Source organism: Vulpes lagopus, chromosome 3 (assembly GCF_018345385.1).
Source record: "Vulpes lagopus strain Blue_001 chromosome 3, ASM1834538v1, whole genome shotgun sequence".
NCBI classification, from domain to species: Eukaryota; Metazoa; Chordata; class Mammalia; order Carnivora; family Canidae; genus Vulpes; species Vulpes lagopus.
In genome coordinates this window covers 118,041,968-118,064,944 of record NC_054826.1, presented here as the reverse complement: position 1 = coordinate 118,064,944, position 22,977 = coordinate 118,041,968, and the positions used below count along the sequence as shown (strand labels likewise).

The 22,977-nt window shown below is 37.2% G+C and overlaps 1 protein-coding gene across 10 annotated transcripts in view; it reads left to right on the top strand.

Annotated features, from left to right (window-relative positions):
- The window catches only part of MRTFB (myocardin related transcription factor B), a 253,324-nt gene that overhangs the window by 135,997 nt on the left and 94,350 nt on the right, over positions 1 to 22,977 (top strand). For 8 of the 10 annotated variants that reach the window (XM_041750781.1, XM_041750780.1, XM_041750785.1 and 5 more), the window contains one exon: positions 795 to 857. The exons of the other annotated variants lie outside the window; for them this stretch is intronic. In XM_041750781.1, coding sequence (XP_041606715.1) covers positions 795 to 857 — 63 coding nt within the window. The remainder of the gene's footprint in view (positions 1 to 794; positions 858 to 22,977) is intronic. 10 annotated transcript variants of the gene reach the window in all.

The window sequence follows — 22,977 nt, the reverse complement described above, 5'->3', positions numbered from 1 at the left end:
TTTATTAAAAGTAAGATTTAGAACATAGTATTAATCGTCCATTTAACTTAGCATGAGACTACATTATCTTAAAATTATAAAAATGTTTACCTAAAATTTTTTACAAGGATTTGTCAAAGTTATTAGAGTCATAGAAGTACATTATTTCTTATATAGATTATTTAAGATAATTTTCGTAAATAGAGTCTACCATATGACTTATATTAGGCACTGGACCAGCAAATAAACAAACTAATTTATTAGAAGCAGTCTTTCCTGTCCCTCAGAAAGTAATTTTAAAAGATGACATATATAAATGATTAGTTAATAAATCAGCTACAACACCCTAGCTACTTAGACCTTTTAAGGTTACTGCAATTAAATCGTTGGCTTATAATCTGACCCTGTGGTAGGTTGAGAGACTTTGTTAAAATTAAGTTGGGACTCTCTTTTGCCTGCGTGCTCCATCTAACCCAACCACAGGGACCTCTTTTAGCCAAAAAGGGAGAAGAAAGATAGATGTGGATATCTGCTCTCTCCTGTGACTCTAAAGGAGCCTGATAAATGGAGTATACTGGGAAAAAGTAATCCATGATTTTTCATCCTTTGTTATTTTAAGGTATCAGTAATAAGGCACTATTGAGACAAAAAGCAACAAGACATATGTTGGAATAACATGTTTTGGAATTCTCTCTTTGGTTTGGAGTTAATAATCACCCTAATTAGCAAGTATCATACCCAATGTTTTTCTAACTCCTTTAAACTAATCCGTACTGTTGGCTACCCTCACCTGCTGCCCTCACTATTATTGACAGGAAGTGTAGTCTTTTGGGAGTCAGGACTCCAGTCTCCTCTGCTGACTCAGTCTGTGAGCATGGGTAAGTCTCAGAAGCTCTCTGTGTTGCGGTATGCCCATTGTAATATCCGTATGGTAGCTTTCAGCCCATGTGTCTCTGGCTGCCCTTCCTCATTGCATCATGTGTTCTTATATCTCATTATCACTTTTGCCTTGTGCTGTTCGTTGGGCAGCAGAACCAAAAAGAATGGAAGATAACTTCCATCTCAGTTAGCAGATGGAATTCTCCATAGATACAAATTAATAATGTCGCTGTTTATTACGTTCCTTGCAGATGTATTATTAAACATACATGCCAGCTCACCCAATTAGTCAGACTTTCCCCCCCATATTTAAAAAGAAAGACAAATTGACTCAATTGTGTTATCCTAAAAAAAAAAAAAAAAAAGAAAGAAAATGAAAAAAACCTTGTATCTAATTTAGGATAGGCAGTATCTTTCTATTCATGGTATTTAAGGGTTGGCAGGTATGTGTTAACATTTTTGTAATAGCATTAGACTATCAATTAAAAGACAATATTTTAACTTTTTTTAAAACCCAAATTATTCATGTTATTTTCTGGTCATTTATGTTGCTGTTTTCATTAAGGAAATGATTATAGTTGGGTGTCTATTTCACAAAACTTAGATTTTTGATATATGATCTCTATGTTTAATGAAGATATAACAAGAAAAGCAAAAGTCTGATTTTATAACTTGCCTTTGGTTCTTGTCGGCTAGTTAAAGAACTAACAAATACTAGAATTTGTCAGTATTCTGCAGATTTGAGATTCATAGTTACAAACTAGGAGACCCTCTGTGACAGAAGTCGTGATCCTGACATAGTGGCGAAGAAGCATATTGATTGGGCTGCTTGATCAAGGTGCCAGCATGTTGTATATAAGAGGAAAGTTTGTCATATCTGAATATTCAGTTATCCAAGATATTTTTAAAAATCAGCATTACAAGAGTGGAAATAGGGATTATTTTACTATTACAAACATTTACTGAGTGATCCTTGTGTCTCCTACCCTAGAATAATTCTTAGATTTTAAGCCTCTAGTAAAATGTTGGCAGTCCAAAATGTATTCTCATAAAATTGTTGGACACATAGATCCTTGAAAGTAATTCTTTCAACTATATGCAGAAAATTAATTTAGAGATGATTCTTGCAGATAACTGAGAGAAGAGAACCCAATTTTAAAGAAGAGGACTATGAAAAAAAAAAAGAGGTCTGTCAAGTCAAGCATAGAGCCTGCTCTGTTGTGCTAAATGTGTAGTGTCAGGCCACACAAAGCCCATATCTTTAATCCATAAGTAGGAATCATATTAGATGTACCTCATAAGTTACTGAAAGGCTTAAAATAATAGAGCTCTTATACTGACTAGCATGTGCACAGTACATCATAAGTACTCAGTACATGTTACTGGTACCCAGTACTATCGCTTGATGTAAAAATACCATGAATGAGGTAATATGCACTGTGGTTAAGAGCACCAGCTCTGGAGCCACGCTGTGTGAGTCTAGGTCATACTGGCTGTGTGAACCGAGACAAATTACTTATCTTCCCCTTGCCTCACTTTCTTCATCTGCAAAATTGGGATCAACTTCTTAGAGTTGCTTTGAGGATTAAATGAGTTCATGTAAGTAAAGCATTTAGAACAATGTGGGCAAAATAATTAGCACTTTATTTGTTAGGTTATGTATGTATTGAGCACTCAGTACAGTTGACCCTTGAACAACATGGGTTTGAACTGCATGGGTCCACATATATGCAGATTGTTACTGATAAATAGTACAGTCCTGTAAGTGTATTTTCTCCTCTTTATGATTTTCTTAATAACATTTTTTTTCTGTAGCTTTATTGTAAGAGTACAGGATATGATACATGTAACATAAAGAATATGTGTTCACTGACTGTTGACATCATCTGTAAGTTTTCCAGGCAACAGTAGGCTCTTAAGTTTGGGGGAAGTCAAAAGTTGTTCATGAACTTCAACCCCCATGAAGTTCAATTTCAATTTATACTAAGTGAATACAGGTTTTCAGAATTCCACCATGATATTTTATAACTTAGTGTTTTTTTCAAAAGTCCCAGTCATTTTTGTCCCATTTTCCACAAGGATTTTTTTTTCTTTATTGTCAAAATGACATGCAGTTTCTTAATGTCTTTCCATGTACCTTCATAGCATTCGGAGAGCAGCTTATCTGATGAGAGCTATGAGGGCAGATGTGTAGGCATGGATTTCCCATGAAGTCTGTCTCTCTTGTTGGTACTGCCAGTTCCCACAATCCTAGCATTCCCTGGGCATCAGTCAGTGTCTACAAGGAACGATTTTCAAATATTAAAGCATGTGAAAAGACAAACAGGCCAAAACTCAGAGCTCTCTAGGGACTATGACCTCCAAAACAGACTCTGTTCTGACATTTTCACAGGCTGCTTGAAGGAATTCCAGCAGGGCCATTCCATTTGGTAAACTCCTAAACAAACCCTCTGTCATCAAGGACTGATTGATAGATTTTTCTCCTTCTTATGTACTTGTTCTGAAGAGATTAGGGTAGTAGATATGGTTGCTTAGATGCTTTTAAGGCATTTGATGTATATGATAAGTTTTGTACAGAAGACTTCTGGTATTTTGTAGTAATAAAACCGTTATTTGTTATGTTTAAAGAGATTTCTTGCTCTGAGTTGACTTTTTAAATTCTTTTTCATTTTGATTCCAGGAAATCTGTGTCATAATCACATCCCACAATTAAAATTTTTTCATTACAAACCCAATTATTTAACAAAGAAATTGATTAAATTTGGGGATGACCTTTTAAAAAATAAATATATATGTATACAATGACTTGTTTCCCAATGACCTTTGGCATACGTGAAAACAAACAGTTCTAGTGTTGTAGGATATTATTCTATGAAATCCTGGTGTGATGGCAGTTGTTTAGATGATGCTTTAAATTCAATTAATTAGGGGAGGGCAGATTTATAAGTTTTTCAATTAATCTGAATTCTCCTAAAGTATTATTTTATACATTTCTTTTAGAAAAAAATAGTATGCAAAAAATAAATGAGAAGGGCAGAACCCAAGAGATTTAGAGCCTGAACAACCTAAGGAAATGGGTAATTAGGATTTATTTGGTTTACAGTTGGCCTTAAATGCTACCAGCCTCATGGTTATCTCAGGATGGACTCTATGAGTGGTGTGTATGAATTTCCAGGGGTAAACAGCATTTTGCATTTGAAGGGTCAGGTTTTTTGGGAGGTTTTGTGTGGTTTGTTCCCTTCTTTGCATGTTTCTTTTCAATAAGTTAATCCTGTGGGTGAAAGTACTGAAGTTTTAAGTACTAAGCAGAAGAATCCTACACAATTAAACTTTCCTGTGATTTGATATCTGATTCTGGTGTAGGAATATAATATCTTTTGAACATATTTTAAAATGGGGTGCAGGAAGTAAATTGGCATATGATTTCAATGAAGCCTGTTAATGTTAGTAATACAGTTAAAACTCATTTTATTATATTTTAGTAACCCATCAGAAACCCAAGATATTTTAGAGGTCTTCTTGGTAAAATAAAATGGAAACAAAAGTAAAATAATAAGGTGCTTAGTAATTGGTCACAAGTAGTTATTGAATGTCCTAAAGAATTATGTGGCTCTTGATTGATGTATAAAATATGTATGATGAAAAAGATTTATGTGCTCATATTACTGTTTTTCTCAAGCCAAGAATAACAAAGTGATATTTAACTAGACATACTCTTAATATGAGAAAATGTTACTTTTCTGATATATTTTTCTAACATAGATGTTTGTCTCTCACTGTCAGTGAGATAGTCTCTTCATCTTCCAAAAAACTGGAATTTGATTAAATAACTCAGACAAAGTAGTGGAATCTCTGGCTGTATAACTGTGTGCTTGTTTATTTGCGCATAGAATTAGAGTCACTGCTTGATTGCTTGCTGAATGCTTTTAGATCCCTCAATGAAAACAAAATGTTTATACCTTCAGAAATTTGAAGATTTTATTCGGACACCCAAGTGTAACTTGGAGGATTTTCCAGATCAAAGAATTTAAACTTAAACCAAGCAGATCAAGTTAGAATTGAGAAAACTGAAATTTAAAGAAATCCAAGAACTTAGTCCTAAACTGTGAATTTCAGAACCTAATGGTTTTAGACAATACTTTGGTTTTTATTCTGTTACACTGAAACTATGTAACATATATTCTCATCATAAAAGTGTATGCATTTCTTGAATGACCATGGATGTTTCATGTATCCTTGAGGGTGGAATGGTATATAAATGTTAGTTAGGTCCAGTCAGTTTATAAAGTTGTTCAAGTCATATATTCTTACTAATTTCCCTTTTTTTTTTTTTTTTTTTTTTTTGTTCTTCAGTTGCTCAGAGAGGTATGTTGAAAACTCCCAACTAGTATTGTGGATTTATTTCTACTTTCAGTATTTTTTTTCCTTCATATATTTTGAGGGTCTATTATGTGGGGTTTTTTTGAAATTTTTTTTTTTAATTTTTTTTAAAGATTTTATTTATTCATGACATAGAGAGAGAGAGGAGATAGAGAGAGAGAGAGAGGCAGAGACACAGGCAGAGAGAGAAGCAGGCTCCATGCAGGGAGCCCAATGTGGGACTCAATCCCGGGTCTCCAGGATCACACCCCAAGCTGAAGGCAGTACTACAACGCTGAGCCACCAAGGCTGCCCTATTTTTTTTTTTTAATTTAAATTCAATTTGCCAACATATAGTATAACACAGAGTGCTCATCCCATCAAGTGGCCTCCTCAGTGCCTGTCACCCAACTACCCCATTCCCCCACCCACCTTTCCTTCCACAACCCTTTGTTTCCCAGAGTTAGGAGTCTCTCATACTTTGTCTCCCTCTCTAATTTTTCCCATTCAGTTCCCCTCCTTGCCTTTATAATCTCTTTCACTATTTCTTATATTCCCTGTATGAGTGATATCATATGATGATTATCCTTCTCCGATGGACTTACTTCACTCAGCTTAATATCCTCTTGATGGATTGATCCCTTTATATTACGAAACCCCTCCATTCTTAGTAATGACCCCTTTCCCAAAGTCTACTTTGGTACTAATATAGCCCCTCTAACTTTCTTATGCATTATTTGATAGGTCGTTTCCTAGCTTTCACGTTTAACCCATCTCTACCTTTATGTTGACGGTACCTTTCTTGTAGACAGCATAAAGCATGATCTTCCTTTTTTTAGTTTGGTCTGACACTCTGTTGTTCAACCATAATGTTTAGATAGTTTACGTTTAGGGTAGTTACTGATTTATCTGGCATATTAGTTGTCTGTAGCTGTGTAACAAACTACTTCATACCTTAGCAGCTTAACGCAAGACACATTTATCATCTCACTGTTTCTTTGGGTCAGGAATTCAGGCACAGCTTAACTGGGTACCTTCTGCCTCATGGTCTCTCATGGGCCTGTAGTCAGGTGTCAGCCAAGGCTGGGGTTTCATCTGAAGGTCCACCTGAGGAAGGATCTGCTTGTAAGTTGTTGCCAAGATTCAGTTCCTTGAGGGCTGTTGGACCAGGGAGCCTCATTTCCTTGGTGGCTGTTGGCTAGAGGCCACCCCTATTCCTTGCTGCATGGGCTTCTCAACATGCCATCTTTCTTTGTTAAAGCTGGTAAGAGAGGTCTGCCAGCAAGACGAGAGTGATCTTTTTTTTTTTTTTCAACATTTCCTCAACATTGCCGTACTCTATTGTTTAGAAGCAAATAAGAGTTGAGAGGACTGAACAGGACCATAAATCCCAGAGGGCAGAGATCTTAGAGGCCACCTACTACAATTGAATTTAAATTTATCATTTTGCTGAATGTTATATTGGTCCAGTCTGTTCACTATTCCTTTATTCCTCTTTTTTTGCCCCCCCTTTTTTGTTATTTCTTTTTTTAGTATTTTTATTTTTGCAACATCCTTTTAGCTATTCTTTTTTCAAATGTTCACTGATCTTTTCTAATGAAGATCTAATATACTGCTAATCCTATCCAGTAAAATGTTTATCTTAGATAATTTATTTTTATCTCCGTAAGTTCCATTTTGTTCTTTTTTACATTGTCCGTTTCTCTCATCACCATATTCATGTTTTTCTTTAAATATTTGTACATAGTTATGGTTGTTAATTGTTCTATTTTTTTTCTGTTGTTTTTGGGTCTGTTTTTATTGACAGATTTTTCTCCTATTAAAGTAACCTTTTCCTGCCTCTTGGCAAGTAGTCTAGTAATTTTTTTTATTAGATATAACTTTGGGAGTGTTACATTGCTTGAGTGGCTGGATTTTGCTTTGGTTGTCTTCCTTTAAAGTGTTGGGGCTTTGCTTTGGTTAGAGTATTGGGTGTTTGGATCAAGGCCTTTTTAACGCTTTGTTAGGAAAGACATAAGGTAGCATTCACACCAGCAATGGTGCCTTACCTACAAGGCCTTGACCGCCTTTGGAATCTTTGCCGAATGCCCTACTAAATGCCCCAGGGAGATCTTTTTGCTCTGACTAGTTAGAGCTCGAACACCCTCAACCTTGTGTGCACTTCGGAAGTTGTTTCGCTTATGGTTCCCCAGTCCTTTACTGCCCAGCCTTGTGAAACTTCACTGTGTGTGCATATAGCTTAGGACTCAGCAGAGATGCCAGGACATCCCTCTGCAGCTTTCCAGAGCTCTTTTTCAGCATAGGCTCTCTTGTTCAGAAATCTGCACTGCATAGCTTCCCGTGAGCCCTCATCTCTGGCTCCTCGATTCTGCAAGCCTGACTAGCTTTGTTTGAGGGCTTGTACTCTCACAGTCTGGAAATTCCTCCAGGCAGGGAGCTCAGGCAGCTGAGAGCTCATCTCAGTTGTTGCCTTTTCCCTATGAGTCCCAGTACTGCACCGCCTGCTTCCCAGGGCAGGAGTGCCATGGTTTCATGTGTTTTGTCCACTTGTCTAGTTTCCTATGGTGAGTGGTTAAGTACAGTTCTTGTTATTCCATCATAGCTGCAAACCAGAGTCTAGAATGGGGGATTTAACATATGGCCTGTGCTTTTCCACAAAGCCATGTCTCCTTTCTGACTGGACTGCCACAGTGCCGCTTTGTGTCTGGACCATCCCCTACTCAGCACTCAGACCCTGTGGGCACAGCAGGCTGCCCCAGCCTATGGGTTAAAGGCCGAGGCTGAGAGTTATGAGGGCTGTTTATGGCAGCCAGCCTTCCAGCTTTTGCTGTTGGCACAGGATGGTGAGCAAGAGGACCATGAAAGATACCAAGTTAGGGCCAGTGGCCTACGTACTCAGTTCAAGAGTCACCATGCATTGGTAGGGCCTCAAGGAGGAAAGGATTCACATGTTGACAGAATCCATTCTTCATTAATAAAGAAATTATTATAAATTATTTTCACAGAAATGTTGAAATTAAGAAAACTTCTCTTTGCCTCAGTATTTGAATTTGATTCAATTTGGCAAAAGAGTCAACCTTGAGAAGATTTAGAAAATACAAAGATGATATTTTTCCTTCTCACATGTGTATTAATGGGAATTTTCTTGTCAAGAATATCTAGGTTCTATTAAGTGAAAAAGCATAGAATTAAATTGTTGATTCACCATGAGTGCCACTCACCACCCTCTCTCTGTTGTCCCATCAGCCCCACCCATGCCCTCCAAAAAAGAAAGCATAGGAAAAATCACCTGCAGAGAATTCCATCAGATTAGTTTTGGCAATTTACCTACATACACACTACTCTCACCTGCATTTTCTATAGTGTGCATTTTTCATAATGCACATATAGTGCTTGTATATCAAGGAAGGAAGAAACTTTCTTTAAAAAATACATCACATATATAACAAAGTATTAGGGTAATTTGGTAGCTCCTGATTATGTTATAGTATTGGGAGGATTCTTCTGAGGATAAGATTCTACTTAGAATTCTTAGATTCAAAAAAAAAAAAAAGAATTCTTAGATTCTGCTCAAGGGCCACTAAATTTCAGGTTGACTATTCACAACATGAAACAGATTCTCATACCTTGTTGACAGAGGCTTAAAGGAGAATTTATATTGATAAAATTTTACATGGTGTAATAGAAATGAAGTTGAAGATCGCTGAGGTCACCTGGGGATCACAGAAACACAATTTGTTCAAAATCCCTGTAATCTGGGTCCCATGGTCTATACTTCTGCATCACCCCTGGGCACAGTGGTTGATGGCTCCCACCCGGGTTCACATGGCCTCTCTGGCTGCCCATCTGTGCCCTCGTGTGGCTGTCTCTCCATTGCTGAGAAGCCGGAGTGGGTTAGGAGACAAAGAACAGATGGGAGTCATTGGCAGTGGGCAGGGTGAATGAGGCTTAGGTGTCAGAACTGGCCCCAGAGACCCAAAAGAACAGAGCCTGGAGCAGGTGTGCAGCTCCATCAAACGGCCGTCAGATTGATTCTCAGTCCTGTTGCATTCAGGTGATATGTTGACAGTAACAGATGGGAACCAAATTAATAAGACACTACTTGAATAAATGAAAAAGAAAAAATATTAATTGTGTTTTTGAAAGTTAGAGTCCTCAATATATACTCAAACTGTGAACTTTAGAATATATTTGGTGTCTTATCAGGTTTCATATATACAATTCCATATGATTAGCCCAAGTGTTTGAAAAACATGTTTGCATTAACGTGTGAAGCAGTCTAAATATTCAAATGTGGAATCTTTCCAATCGAATTTTTATTTTTAAGCCATATACTTTTTATAAGGTTCTCTTCCCTGCCTTTACTATTTTTTTTTTTTTAGGAATATAATCGTGTAAATTATATACCTAACACTTATATGCCGACCTTCATAGTTACTCTGTGTCTTCTCACAAAAACAAAAACACTTTATTGCTCACTTCCTTCCATGAAGTAACCAACCAATATATATTTTTTAAAATCCACCTACAAACAAGGCCCTGCGTTAGGTTTTTCCATGTGTTTCTGCATATTATTACATTCTTCCCCAGTAGAGGGAAGGTTTCTTCCCTGAATAGGTAAAAGCATTTTACCTGGGGATCCCTGGGTGGCGCAGCGGTTTAGCGCCTGCCTTTGGCCCAGGGCGCGATCCTGGAGACCCAGGATCGAATCCCACGTCGGGCTCCCGGTGCATGGAGCCTGCTTCTCCCTCTGCCTGTGTCTCTGCCTCTCTCTCTCTCTCTCTCTCTCTCTCTCTGTGACTATCATAAATAATAAAATAAAAAATTAAAAAAAAAAAAAAAGCATTTTACCTTATGAGGTAGGTTTTACATGTTTTCATTTTATAGGACTATAAACTGAAGGCCAGAGAGAGCAAATAGTGCAAGCAAAGCAGCTAAGAAGGAACATGTAAAGTTGTTTTGTTTTGTTTTTTTTTAAGATTTTATTTATTCATGAGAGAGGCAGAGACACAGGCAGAGGGAGATGCAGACTCCCTGCGGGGAACCTGATGTGGGACTCAATCCCAGGACCCCAGGATCCTGACCTGAGCTGAAGGCAGATGCTCAGCCACTGAGCCACCCAGGTGCCCCTGGAAACGGAGTAAAGTTTTAAAGAGAGAGTTGGTTTTAACACCACCTCTAAGGTTATAAAGAGTACTAGAGATTGTAAGGGTACTAACTAAGGTTATATAAGAGTATCAAGGTATTAGAGTAGGAAAGAAATTTTATTTGGAGGAGAGTTCAAGGTATTTTTAAGATAGACTATTTTAACTTTTATATACCAAAAATAGTTACAAAAGGTATAAATAAAGTCGCATGTAAAGCTAAAATTAAAAATGTCAAGATTTTGCTTGAGCCGAATCATTTTACTTTAAAAGCCTGTCAAAGATGACGGCAGTCTGCCATCACCATCAGCCTAGTCGAGGAGGCCAGGATGCCCCCTGTGGGAAGTTTACCCAGCGTGCCTGATGGGTGCAGATGAGGCTTGTGCCTGTGGACGTTCCTACAAGTGAGGGACCCTGGGGATGGTCAGCACAGTCTTCTCGTGGCGTGCCTTCCCTTACACCCAGATGCTTCGTGCTGGGAGGGTGACTGTATGGCCTGGCCCCGCCGTCATTTGGAACAGAGAACTCAGGCAGTTTTGTGTGTCTCTTCATTCTAGCCTTATACTTTTGAAGGTGCTCAGCTAAATGAGTGGAGACATTATAAAAATTCCTCTAGTGGAAGATGTCCAAATAGTCCTTTTGTTCTTTTTAATCTTTTAAACAAATATATTTTCAGATTTGCTAGTAAAATTGAGAGCCTAATAATAGATCATCCTGTTAATGGCAATTTATTTCATAATAAAGTATTTGGCACTTAAAGACTAAAATAAGAATCTACTTTTACTCATTCTATAAATCAGTTGTTTCTTTTCTATGGAAAAAATATGAAGGGATGTTTTTCTGATTTTCTGTAGTAGGGTAATAATCCTTTTACATGTTCTTTTTGACTCCTGAACTTTGAACTTAGAGCAATTTATTAACTTTTTATTGAAGAGCAATTTATGAGTAAATTGCAGGTATGCCTGAATGTGTTAGCATGCATCTTCTAACCATAAATATAGTTTCCTGTGTACCACACTAGTTTTGACCCTCAGAAACTTAACATTGATACAGCTCTTATTTAATACATGCCCCATATTCATATTTCCCCACTTCTCCCAGTAATGTCCTTCATTGTTTTTTTTTCAACCAGGATATCATCATGTCTCATTTACCGCACTTAGTTGTCCTATCCCCTAATCTCCCCTAATCTAGAACAGCTTCTCTACTTTTTTAAAGACTATGTTTTTCAGAGCAGTTTTAGGTTTATAGTAGAATTGAGAGGAAGGCATGGGAATTTCTCATATCCCTGTTGCCCTCACCCATGCACAGAGGTCCCCCTTACCCCCACGGTCCACATCACTCACAAGAATGGCACATATTTTACCGAGGATGAGCCCACAAGGACACATTATAATCACCCAGCATCCATAGTTGACCTTAGGACTCATTCTTGGTGGTGAACATTCTGTGGGTTTGGACAAATGTATAATGCCATGCGTTCACCATTATAGTGTAGTGCTCTCTGTTCATCTCTTTGCTCCCTGTTCATCTCTTCGCACCCTGCCCCACCCCACCCCCCAGCCTAGCAACCATTAATCTTTTTATTACGTTTGTAGTTTTGCCTTTTCTAAAATGCCATATAATTGGAATCATCCAAAAGGTAACCTTTTCAGACTAACTTCTTTTACTTAATAATATATGTTTAGGGTTCCTCCATATCTTTTCATGGCTTGAGAACACATTTCTTTTTAGTGCTAAATAATATTCCATAGTCTCCATGTACCACAGTTTGTTTATCGGTGGTCAACCTACGAAAGGATAGCTCAGTTGATTCCAAGTTTGGGCATTTATGCAGAAAGCTGCTATAAACATTTGCATGCAGGTTTTGTGTGGATGTAATTTTTCAGTTTCTCTGGGAAATACCAAGGAGCACGATTGCTGGATCATATGGTAAGAGTATGTTTACTTTTATAAGAAACCACCAAACTATTTTCCAAAGCGGCTGTACCATTTTACACTCACAACCACTTTTTAAAATTTTTCATCTTACACGACTTGGCATTTTAAAAAAGTCCAGGCCAGCTATTTTACAAAATGATCCTCAATTTGGATTTGTCTGTTTAGCTCTTTGACAGTGTTCAGATTAAACATTTCGGTGGGAATATTACATAGGTTACGTGAATCACATCAGGAGGTATGTGGCATTTATTCCATTATTGGTGATATTCAGGTTAAACACTTGGGTAAGGTAATGTTCACCTCCTGTTTCTCCTATGTAAATGCCCCTTTTCTCTTTGTAAATAATAATTATAATACAATTAATTACAAACTGGTGTGTGTGTGTGTGTGTGTGTGTGTGTGTGTGTGTGTGTGTGTGATAGTCCTTTGAGACTGTCTGACTGTTCTGTTTCCCAGGCATCTTTCAGCCATGGTTTTAATGAAATTTTTGTTTAAATAAATTATTATAAAATAGGTACTTGAAATTAATGGTTTTATAATTCTGACTTTTCTTCTCTAGTAACTGGCATTCTTCTGAAAGGAACCTTTTCTAAGGGAAGTATCCCTATGGACTCCTAGATTGCTTGTTTTTTGTAATTGGAAAGGTACCATCCATTTCTGTCATCATTTTTGATACACAGATTGTCCCAAATTTGGCAAGTGAGAGCCTGTTCAAGGTGACTTTTATGTCCCTTTGGCCCATCCCCCTTAATTTTTGAGCATTCACTTTCTGCCACAGGATATTTCAGGATCGCCTTATACTTTCATGGTCTTATATTCCTTTTATTTTCATGTCTTTTCAGTAGACAGAGCTAGGACCTTTTTTTTTTAAGAAAAAAAAATCAATTCCAGCTAGAAGAACTGTGCAGTCTTGAAGAAGATGAACAAAATCAGAGGATTTACATTTCCATATATCAAGACCTGCTGAAACACTATAGTAGTCTAGACAGATAAACAGTCTGACCAGTGAAACAGAAGAGAAATCAGAGATAGTATTTATCACTTAACTCACTACAAAGGATGGTCTTTTTAAATAAATGGTTTGGATTAAATATCCATTGGAAAGAAATTTACCTGGAATTCATACACACTCACACACACACTCACAAAATCCAACTGTGAAAGGTAAAACAATACAGCTTTTAGGGGAAAACATCTCTATAACCTTGGAGTGAACAAAAATTTTTTAAACAGGACACAGATAGCATGACTCTTAAAAGAAAAGATTGTGTTATATTTAAATGAATAACTCTTGTGCACCAAAAGACATCACTGAGAGAGAAAAGGCAGCCTTTAGAACGGGAAGAGATATTCTCAAGCATATATTTAACAAGATTCTTCTCCAGAACATAGAAGACTCCTAGAAGCCAATAGAATAAACAAGACAAAAGCCTTGACACCAAATTCACAAAAGAGGAAATCAAATGGTATCCATATATATGGATATGGATATGTGTTCATTAGTCATCAGAGCAGCATGAATGCAGACTTCAGTGAGGTATTACCATGCTTCTACTAGAACAGCAGAAATGAAAAAAATGCCAGGTATATTAAGGAGGATGGTGTCTGGAACAGTTAAAGGATATGTAAACTGCTGTAACCATTTTTGAAAATTCCTGCATAATTCTAAGTATCAGCAAGTCCACTCCTAGATTTTATTCAGAAATGTATATGTTCATCAGAAGATGATGTATTAATTTGAGTGATATGAAATTGCCATTTTTTGTAGGTTCTATGAGCAATTTCATATAGTTCAATCTACTGGAATGCTTATAGCAACACTATTTGTTACAAGAAAATACCAGAGGCTGCCCAGATGCCCAGCTAACAGAAGAATGGCCCAATAAATTGTGACATATCACCCAGTGACATACGGCAAGGCAGTGAGCCCACTGCATGTATGTGTGACTCTCACAAAAAATAACCCTGAGTAAGGGCAGCTAGTTACAAAAGAGTATGTATGATTTGATTCCACTTATGAAGGACAAAAGCAGATAAAACTATGCTATAGTGTTGGAAATCAGAAGAGCAGTTACCCTGTCAAGAGAGAAATGACTGGAAGGGAACCACAAAGCACTCTCAGGATACGGGAAATGTTCGATTTCCTGATGCCGGTTGTGTGAGCATGTTCAGTTTGTAAACATTCAACGAATTGTGCACTTATGACATGTGCCTTGTTCATATGTATATTAAAGTTAAAAGTTAAATATAAAAATAAAACAATAAATAATATTTTTCAAAGTCATAGGAGGATTATCTGAGAAACCATAGGGAAATGAATGACTTCTGTTCCTCCTCCCACCTCAGTTCTACCATTAATATGTCACTATGCTTGTTTTTGACGGTTCAAAATAAGTTGTAAGCATCTGCACACGTTTCCCCTGCAGATGTCAACATGTATATCACTAGAGTTCAATATTTACTTAAAATGACCCTATTTTGAGAGCACGTCATCTGTGCTGCTCCTTCTTGCATTTCTTCCAGCCAGTCCATTGCCTGCCCTTCTGCCCTGTTGTACTCTGGGATGACATCAGTCTCTTTTGGGTCTGATTCTGAATATTTCTTAAAATAGTGTTGTCCAGGACACCTTTGCCTAATTTTAAGCTGGCTTTTTATTATGAAATTACTGAAGTTCTGTATATGCCTTTGGTACCTGTCAGATGTGCTTTGTGAATGTTCTAGTTTATGCCTTCTTTATTGATTTTCTTAAAATGTCTTTTGATGAGCAAAAGTTTTTGCTTTTGATGGAAGTCTAATTTACCCATTTTTTATGATTATGGCCTAAGAAACCTTTGCCTTACCCCCAAGCCATGGAAGAAGTCTCCTTTATAAAGCCTTCTAAAGGCTTTTAGGTTGCTGATTTCACATGTATGTCTGTGATATACTTTCAGATTAACTTTGATGTCTGGTGTGAGATAGGGGTTGAGGCTCATCTTTTTCCATACGGATTTCTGGTTGCTTCAATAACATTTGTTTAAAAAGTCTCCGTTCCCCCCATTGGATTGCTTTGGCACCTTTGTCTAAAATCCATAGGCCATTTAAGTATGGATCTCTGTCTGCCCCTCTCTTTTGTTCCTTAATTCCTATTCTGGTACTACACTGTCTTGATTACTATAGTTTTATAGGCAATCTTGAAATCAGGTAGGGTAAGTCCTCCAACGTCTTTTGTAAGAATGCTCTGGATATTCTAGGTCCTTTCCTTTTCCATTTCTATTTGAGTCAGCTTTTTTTTTTAAAAAAAAAGGACTAGCAGGAATATCATTGGGAATGGGTTTGCACCTACATTAATTTGGAGTGAACTGACATTTCTAGTCTATCAATGTAATATCTTTCATTTATATAGGCCTTTCTTCATTTCTCTCAGCAGTGCTTTCTAGTATTTAGTATAGAAATCTTGTACATACGTCTATTTTTGACAATGTTATGAATGAAATTGTGTTTTAATTTTCATTTTATATGCTCTGGCTTCATGACCTACACATAGCTTTCTGCCCCACTTTGCTGATAATCTGGTAGACTTTAATAGCCCTCTCTTAATAGTTACATACTGATCTCTGTGTCCATGAAGCATAAGGTAAAAACCCCTTTAAAAGACATTTCATTCTGCATCAGTTCAAGTAAGGATTTATTTCTGCCAGAACTGCTAGAAACTCCCTGGAGTGAGTTTCTTTGTGCCTGTGTGCTGTGTAATGGGCTCGTGTACGCGTGTGTGTAACTCGTGTGTATTTTAAAGAAAGCGACTATAGGTGGCGGGTATGTTGCCATCATTGTGGGTGGATGCATTTTGACCTCACTGGTTTTGTGATCATTGTTTATTGATGCAGCATATTTTTGGTAAGTGTTGGACTCTCTGCCAAATGCTCGGGCTGCACAGAAGAAAACTCCAGTCTCCTCTCAAGGATCAGTCTAACAACTTTGCTTATTCTGTAGTCACTGGTGAGTGTTTATTGGTGTATTTGCTATAGGAACAGAGCAACCAAATATAAAGAAATCCAAGAAAAACCCATGGTTTTGGAAATATTACTTATCTGATAAAAAGAGGATTCCTTGTTATTACTGACATTATACTGTTTTCTTTACTTGAACTTGTTTCATTGCTAAGTATGACCTCATGTATTGTAAGTGAGCAACTCCTCCCGGCAGCCTTGCCATTTGTGATTGAAAATGACTGTCACTGAGCTGGCACATATCTTAGGAAGTCTACTCCTTTTCCCTCCCTCTGATTTATACTACTAACACGAGACTCTGGAAATTAAAATACCCTGCTTAGGCCTGAGAGGGCCCATCCATCCATTGAGGCTGTACTTATGCTCATGTAGTTCCATCTTATTATGAATGTTCTGAAGTGGTAATAAGTGTCACTGTGAAAGGAATTGATGATTGCTGGTGATGCTAATATTGTTGTAAGCTGCATTTAATTAGGTATATGCAGTTTCGTGCGTATTTACAGATCTCTATGTCCAGGAATTTGCCCTTGTTATTTTAAGACTATTTCTAGAATATTCTGGTTTCCCAGCCTTTTTTTGTTGTTGTTCATTTGAAATTGAGGTGTACTTTGTCCTGTTATTTCCCAAGGCATTCTGTCCTTATTAAATATCATTTACAAAAATGTGTATACGTAAAATCTTAATACAATTCGAAGACCTCTAATATTCCATTTTTTACTTTCTTTTTAAATTTCCCTTATTCATATATGTTTTAATATTATAACTAAGAAAATGTCTCTCCTGGACAGCTCTTGAGGTGCATTCACCTTGCTACTCCCTAGTTTCTTTCCTGTTTCTCTCTTCCTTGATAGACATTCTTGCCCCCATCTTTGAAACTTCCTAAGTACTCATAAGTTAACATGTTAGTAATGTTAAGGCTTAAAAAAAAATCTTCACCTTTCCAAAATTAATATTTAGGGAAGAAATTGAAACTACAGCAAACACAATAGTCTGGAAAAGAAACCATTGTGACTATACATACATAGCTAATATCAGTTTTTATAAGTGTTTTCATTGTTAGCCATTGTTTGCACTTCTCATGCTTAGTTTTGCATTTTCTTTGGTCTTTCTGTGCTGCTTATATACTTAGCCTATTAACTCTTTTAAAAATACTTTGTTCTAAAAATGGCAGTAGCATATACTTATGGCAAATTTAGCAGAAAGAAGAAAAGGAGAGACAAAAAGATTACACATCCCCACTTCTCAGATAACCACAGTTAAATTCTGTAGTATCTCTTTAATCTCTTTTCTGTGTAGCCTCTTCTGGTTTTAAGATGTCAATTATGGGGATCCCTGGGTGGCTCAGCGGTTTAGTGCCTGCCTTCAGTCCAGGGTCTCATCCTGGAGTCCCAGGATCGAGTCCCACATCGGGCTCCCTGCATGGAGCCTGCCTGCTTTTCCCTCTGCCTGTGTCTCTGCCTCTCTCTCTCTCTCTCTCTCTGTCTCTCATGAATAAATAAATAAAATCTTAAAAATAAATAAATAAAATAAACTGTCAATTATGTAATTTGTTTCCTGGGTTGTTTCCTTGTTTTACTTTTTCAATTTGATATACTTTTTTGTAGTTTTTTATGTTTTGCTTTTTTTTTTTTAATTTTTTTTTAAATTGTTATTTATTTATGATAGTCACACACAGAGAGAGAGAGAGGCAGAGACACAGGCAGAGGGAGAAGCAGGCTCCATGCACCGGGAGCCGGACGTGGGATTCGATCCCGGGTCTCCAGGATCGCGCCCTGGGCCAAAGGCAGGCGCCAAACCGCTGCGCCACCCAGGGTTCCCTATGTTTTGCTTTGTAAGCAACAATTTAATTATTGCATACTGGCTCAAGTGAGTAGATTAGATATAGTTTAACCACATCTTACTCTTGGACACTTAAATTGGTTTTAGTTGGTTAGTTACTTATTTTGCTATAGACTAAAATCTTTGTATATAATAAACTACCACTTTCATAACTGTTAAAATACATTTTAATTCCATCTGTTCAAATATTTCTTGTGAGCACACGCGCGTGTGTGTATGTAACAAGCATGTCAGTTTATTAAATGAGAAATGGAGGAAGGGATAGGAAACATTTTATTTTTTAATTTAAATTCAATTAACATATAATGCATTGTCAGTTTCAAAGGTAGAGTTCAGTGGTTCATCGGTCTTATATAATACTCATTACATTACGTGCCCTCCTTAGTGTCCATCACCCACTACTTACCCCATTCCGCCACTCCCTCCCCTCAGTGACCTTCAGTTTGTTTCCTATTATTAAGAATCTCTTATGGTTTGGCTCTCTAATTTCATCTTGTTTTATTTTATTTTCTTATTTAGTTAATTCATATAGTATTAAGATTTATCCTGGCTAAGGGAATGGACTTTGTTTGGGCTCTTTAGACTGTTCTGAGTTTAAGAATCTGAGCCAGTGGGGCACCTGGGTGCTTAGTTGGTTAAGCATCTACCTTCAGCTCTAGTCATGCTCCCCGCATCAGTTCCCTGCTCAGCGGGGAGCCTTCTTCTCCCCCTCCCTCTGCCTGCACTCCCCCTGCTTGTGCTCTCTCTGTCAAATTATAAATAAAATCTTAAAAAAAAAAAAAAAGAATCTTAACCAATTATCCTACCACTATGTTAGTTTCTTCAACTGTAAGCCTATCTGTTAGGGTAACTGAACAAATGAAACATTCTTAGCAGAATGTCTTACACACAGTGCTCAATAGGTATCTATAGTAATTGTTACTGAATTGTATTTGAAATTTCATTCATGTGTTATAGCTTAAATGCTGTCCTCTGTATTTAAGTGGTTCATAGAAATATGTGTACATGATAAATGAGACAATTCCAGTTTGTGAGATGGCAAAAGTCCTCTTGTTGTAAATTAATTTTATAGTTTGAAATTCTGGAATTACTAATATACTGTAGACTCTTTGTTAAAATGGTTTTCTCTAATTAGCATTATTAGACTGCTTTACCAGAATGTGGCTTTGAGGTTGCTAGTATATTATGTCATCTGACCATCCCTTATACATTCAAACTAGGTGGAATGTTTGTTATGTAGAGATTTTTTTTTTTTTTAGTTTTGTTAATTCTTTTCAGATGACTTCACTCTTAATGTTTTAAAAAGAAATATCAGGCATAACTTATTTGCCAAATAACATAAAGAATGACAATGGTGTGTAATACGTAAAAGTCATTTCCTGGGGGGATCCCTGGGTGGCGCAGTGGTTTGGCGCTTGCCTTTGGCCCAGGGCGCGATCCTGGAGACCTGGGATCAAATCTCACATCGGGCTCCCGGTGCATGGAGCTTGCTTCTCCCTCTGCCTGTGTCTCTGCCTCTCTCTCTCTCTCTCTCTCTCTCTCTCTCTGTGTGTGACTATCATAAATAAATTAAAAAAAATTTTTTTAAATCATTTCCTAGAACAGTATCAGAATCATGAGATAAGAAAATAACTGTTTTTCAGAATGTCAGAATATGATGATTTGCTGGCAGTTGTGATGAAATAAATAACCTATTTCTTCTCAATTTAAAATTCGTAGAAATGCCTTAAAATTGTTAATTGCTTTCTCAATGGCTATCTTCTTTTTATGGAGATACGTGTTTGCTTATCTAGAATTATAATACTTAAAATTTGTTTATTTTTTTTATTATTTTTTTTTCTAAATTTTTATTTATTTATGATAGTCATACACACACAGAGAGAGAGAGAGAGAGAGGGGCAGAGACACAGGCAGAGGGAGAAGCAGGCTCCATGCACCGGGAGCCCGACGTGGGATTCGATCCCGGGTCTCCAGGATCGCGCCCTGGGCCAAAGGCAGGCGCTAAACCGCTGCGCCACCCAGGGATCCCATGTTTAAATGAATTACATATAGGCTGTTACTATGTCGAAATGCTTTAGATTGCCAATTCAAGATATTTTACTATAGAAAATATTTTATTAGGGTTTAGTATTTTATCATCATAAATATAATACATGCTCATTTTAGACCATTTTTAAAATTCAGAAAGATAAAAAAACAGCATGTAAGTAGACTATTAAGTCCTATCATTCACAGTATTTCCCAATCTTTTCTCCATATAGTTTTTAGAAAGACAAAATGGGAACCATCCTAAACATGCATTTTTATGGCTTCCTTTACTCCTTTCATCTTATAGTGAATATTTTCCGTTGTTATTAAATATTCCTCTGAAAAAATCACTTTTAGGGGCACCTGGGTGGCTCAGTGGTTGAACGTCTGCCTCTGGCTCAGGTTGTGATCCTGGAGTCCTGGGATCGAGTCCCACATCAGGCTCCCCACAGGGAGCCTGCTTCTCCCTCTGTCTATATCTCTGCCTCTCTCTCTGTGTCTCTCAGGAATTATATAAATAAAATACTTTTTAAAAATCACTTTTACTTCTTTGGCTCACTGTAAGCACCCAATAATTATTTTCCAGTTTTGAAGCCATTATTTCAGTGGCAGTACAAGATAGCATTATATGTGTCATAATTTATTTACTCCCTTATTGATGAACAGTTAGATCATGTCTTTGCTGCTGTGGTTAATGTGAGGATGGATAGCACTGCACACAGATTGTTTTGTTTAAATGTATATTCCAGAATATTTCTTTAGAATAAAGTCCTAGATATTGAATTACAGAGACAAACAATTCAGAGACAATCTTTCTGGATTCCTTTAACATAGTTCCAGTGGCTTGCTAAAATACACCAATTGATGCTTTTATTGGCAGTGTTTCTCGGTATTCACAGCAGTCTCCTACTTGGAAAATCTTTGTCATTAAAATTTTTAAAGATGGAGTTATATTTTACATACACTGACATGCACAGATCTGACATGTACAGTTTGACTCGTTCTCAAAAACTTTATTTTGAAATAATTTCTGACTTACAGGAAAGTTGCAAAAATAGTACAAAAAAATTCCCGAATATCCTCTATCCAGATTCCCCTTATGATAATGTTTTAATTACACTTGCGTTATCCTACTCTTTCTATATCCATACATAATAGTTTTTCCCAGAACTTTTTGAGACTGAGTTGTGAACATATTGCCTTTTTACCTTTAAACACTGTGGTGTGTTTCCTAAAAATACAAATACTGTGTTATATAACTATGGTATAATTATTTAAATCCATAATTAACATTGATATGTTTACTAACCCCTCATATTCAAGTTGTGCCAGTTGTCCCAATGATATCCTTTTTAGCGAAAGAAATAAAAATGTATTCTCCGTGTTTCATAGTCCAGTCCAGGATCACAGGAGGCATTTTTAATGGTCAAATCTCTCAGTCTTCATTAAAAATGAACAATTCTGTGGGCTCGTTCTTTTTTCTTTTTTTGTCTTATACGACATTTTGGAAGAGTTATTTTGGAAGAGTTATTTGGAAGAGTTATATGGGTTATTTTGGAGAGTATAGGTCAGTTATTCCGTGGAGTGACAATCAGTTTGGGTACATCTCTTGGTTCCTCCTGATGGGGTGAGGCTATGCCCCTGCAGCAGGAAGACCACAGAGGAGATGTTGTGTCTTCTTGGTGGCAAAGGATGTCAGTTTGACCCTTTACTGGTGATACTAACTAAAAATCTTTTTTAAAAAAACCTTCTGGTTTCTGCCGCTGTCAGGTTACTATTTCTCCATTTCTAATTTTGTAAATAAAAAGTATATTGTGAGGAAATATTCTGGCATTAGATAAATATGCTGCTCCTTTCAAACCAACTTGCATCTGTACTAAGTAGTCTCAGTATCTGCTGGTAGTTCTTGCCTAGAACTGTCAGGCTGGTGATCTCTAATTCTGTCATTCCTTACATTTGTTAGAGTACATTCTACTTGAGGGACAAGCTTTCCTTTCTACCTCCTGTATTTATGAATTTATATCCACATGGAATAGAGTCTTTTTCTATTTATTAGTAAATAATACTATTTATTAATAATAATTCTCTTACTATTGTTATTATTTTTATGCTCAAATTGTCTTGGATGCAGCCAGTTGGGAGCTCTGTCAAGCTGGGTTCTGTGTCCTTTTAGCAGATTCTCATCACTGTTTGAGTACTTACTTGCTTTCTGACACCGCAGTATGTTCCAGGCTCAACTTTTACTTTTTCTGCCCTAACTCTGCAACCAGGCATTTCTTTTTTTTTTTTTTTAAGATTTTATTTATTTATTCATGAGAGACACCCAGAGACAGATAGAGAGGCAGAGACACAGGCAGAGGGAGAAGCAGGCTTCACGCAGGGAGCCTGATGTGGGACTCGATCCCAGGTCTCCCGGATCATGCCCTGGGCTGAAGGCGGCACCTAACTGCTGAGCCACCCAGGCTACCCCAATCAGTCATTTCTTTTACAAAGTCTGGTTCGTTTTAGTGGAGTATTTATAAGCCAAGACCTGGAAGCTGGATGTGTTCACTGTTTCTGTTTGTTCATTACTTCTAGATGTCTCAGTTGACAGATACAGGAAAGGCATGTTTTTGTTTACACACACAGACGCGTACATCTGTATCTATTCTTGTCTGCCTGTACCACTGCATGTATTAAAAATGAGGCATCTTCAAAAGGGAGGGACGCCTGGGTGGCTCAGTGGTTGAGCATCTGCCTTTGGCTTGGGTCATGATCCCAGGGTCCTGAATTCAAGTTCCACATTGGGCTCCTCAGCGGGAGCCTGCTTCTGCCTCCGCCTA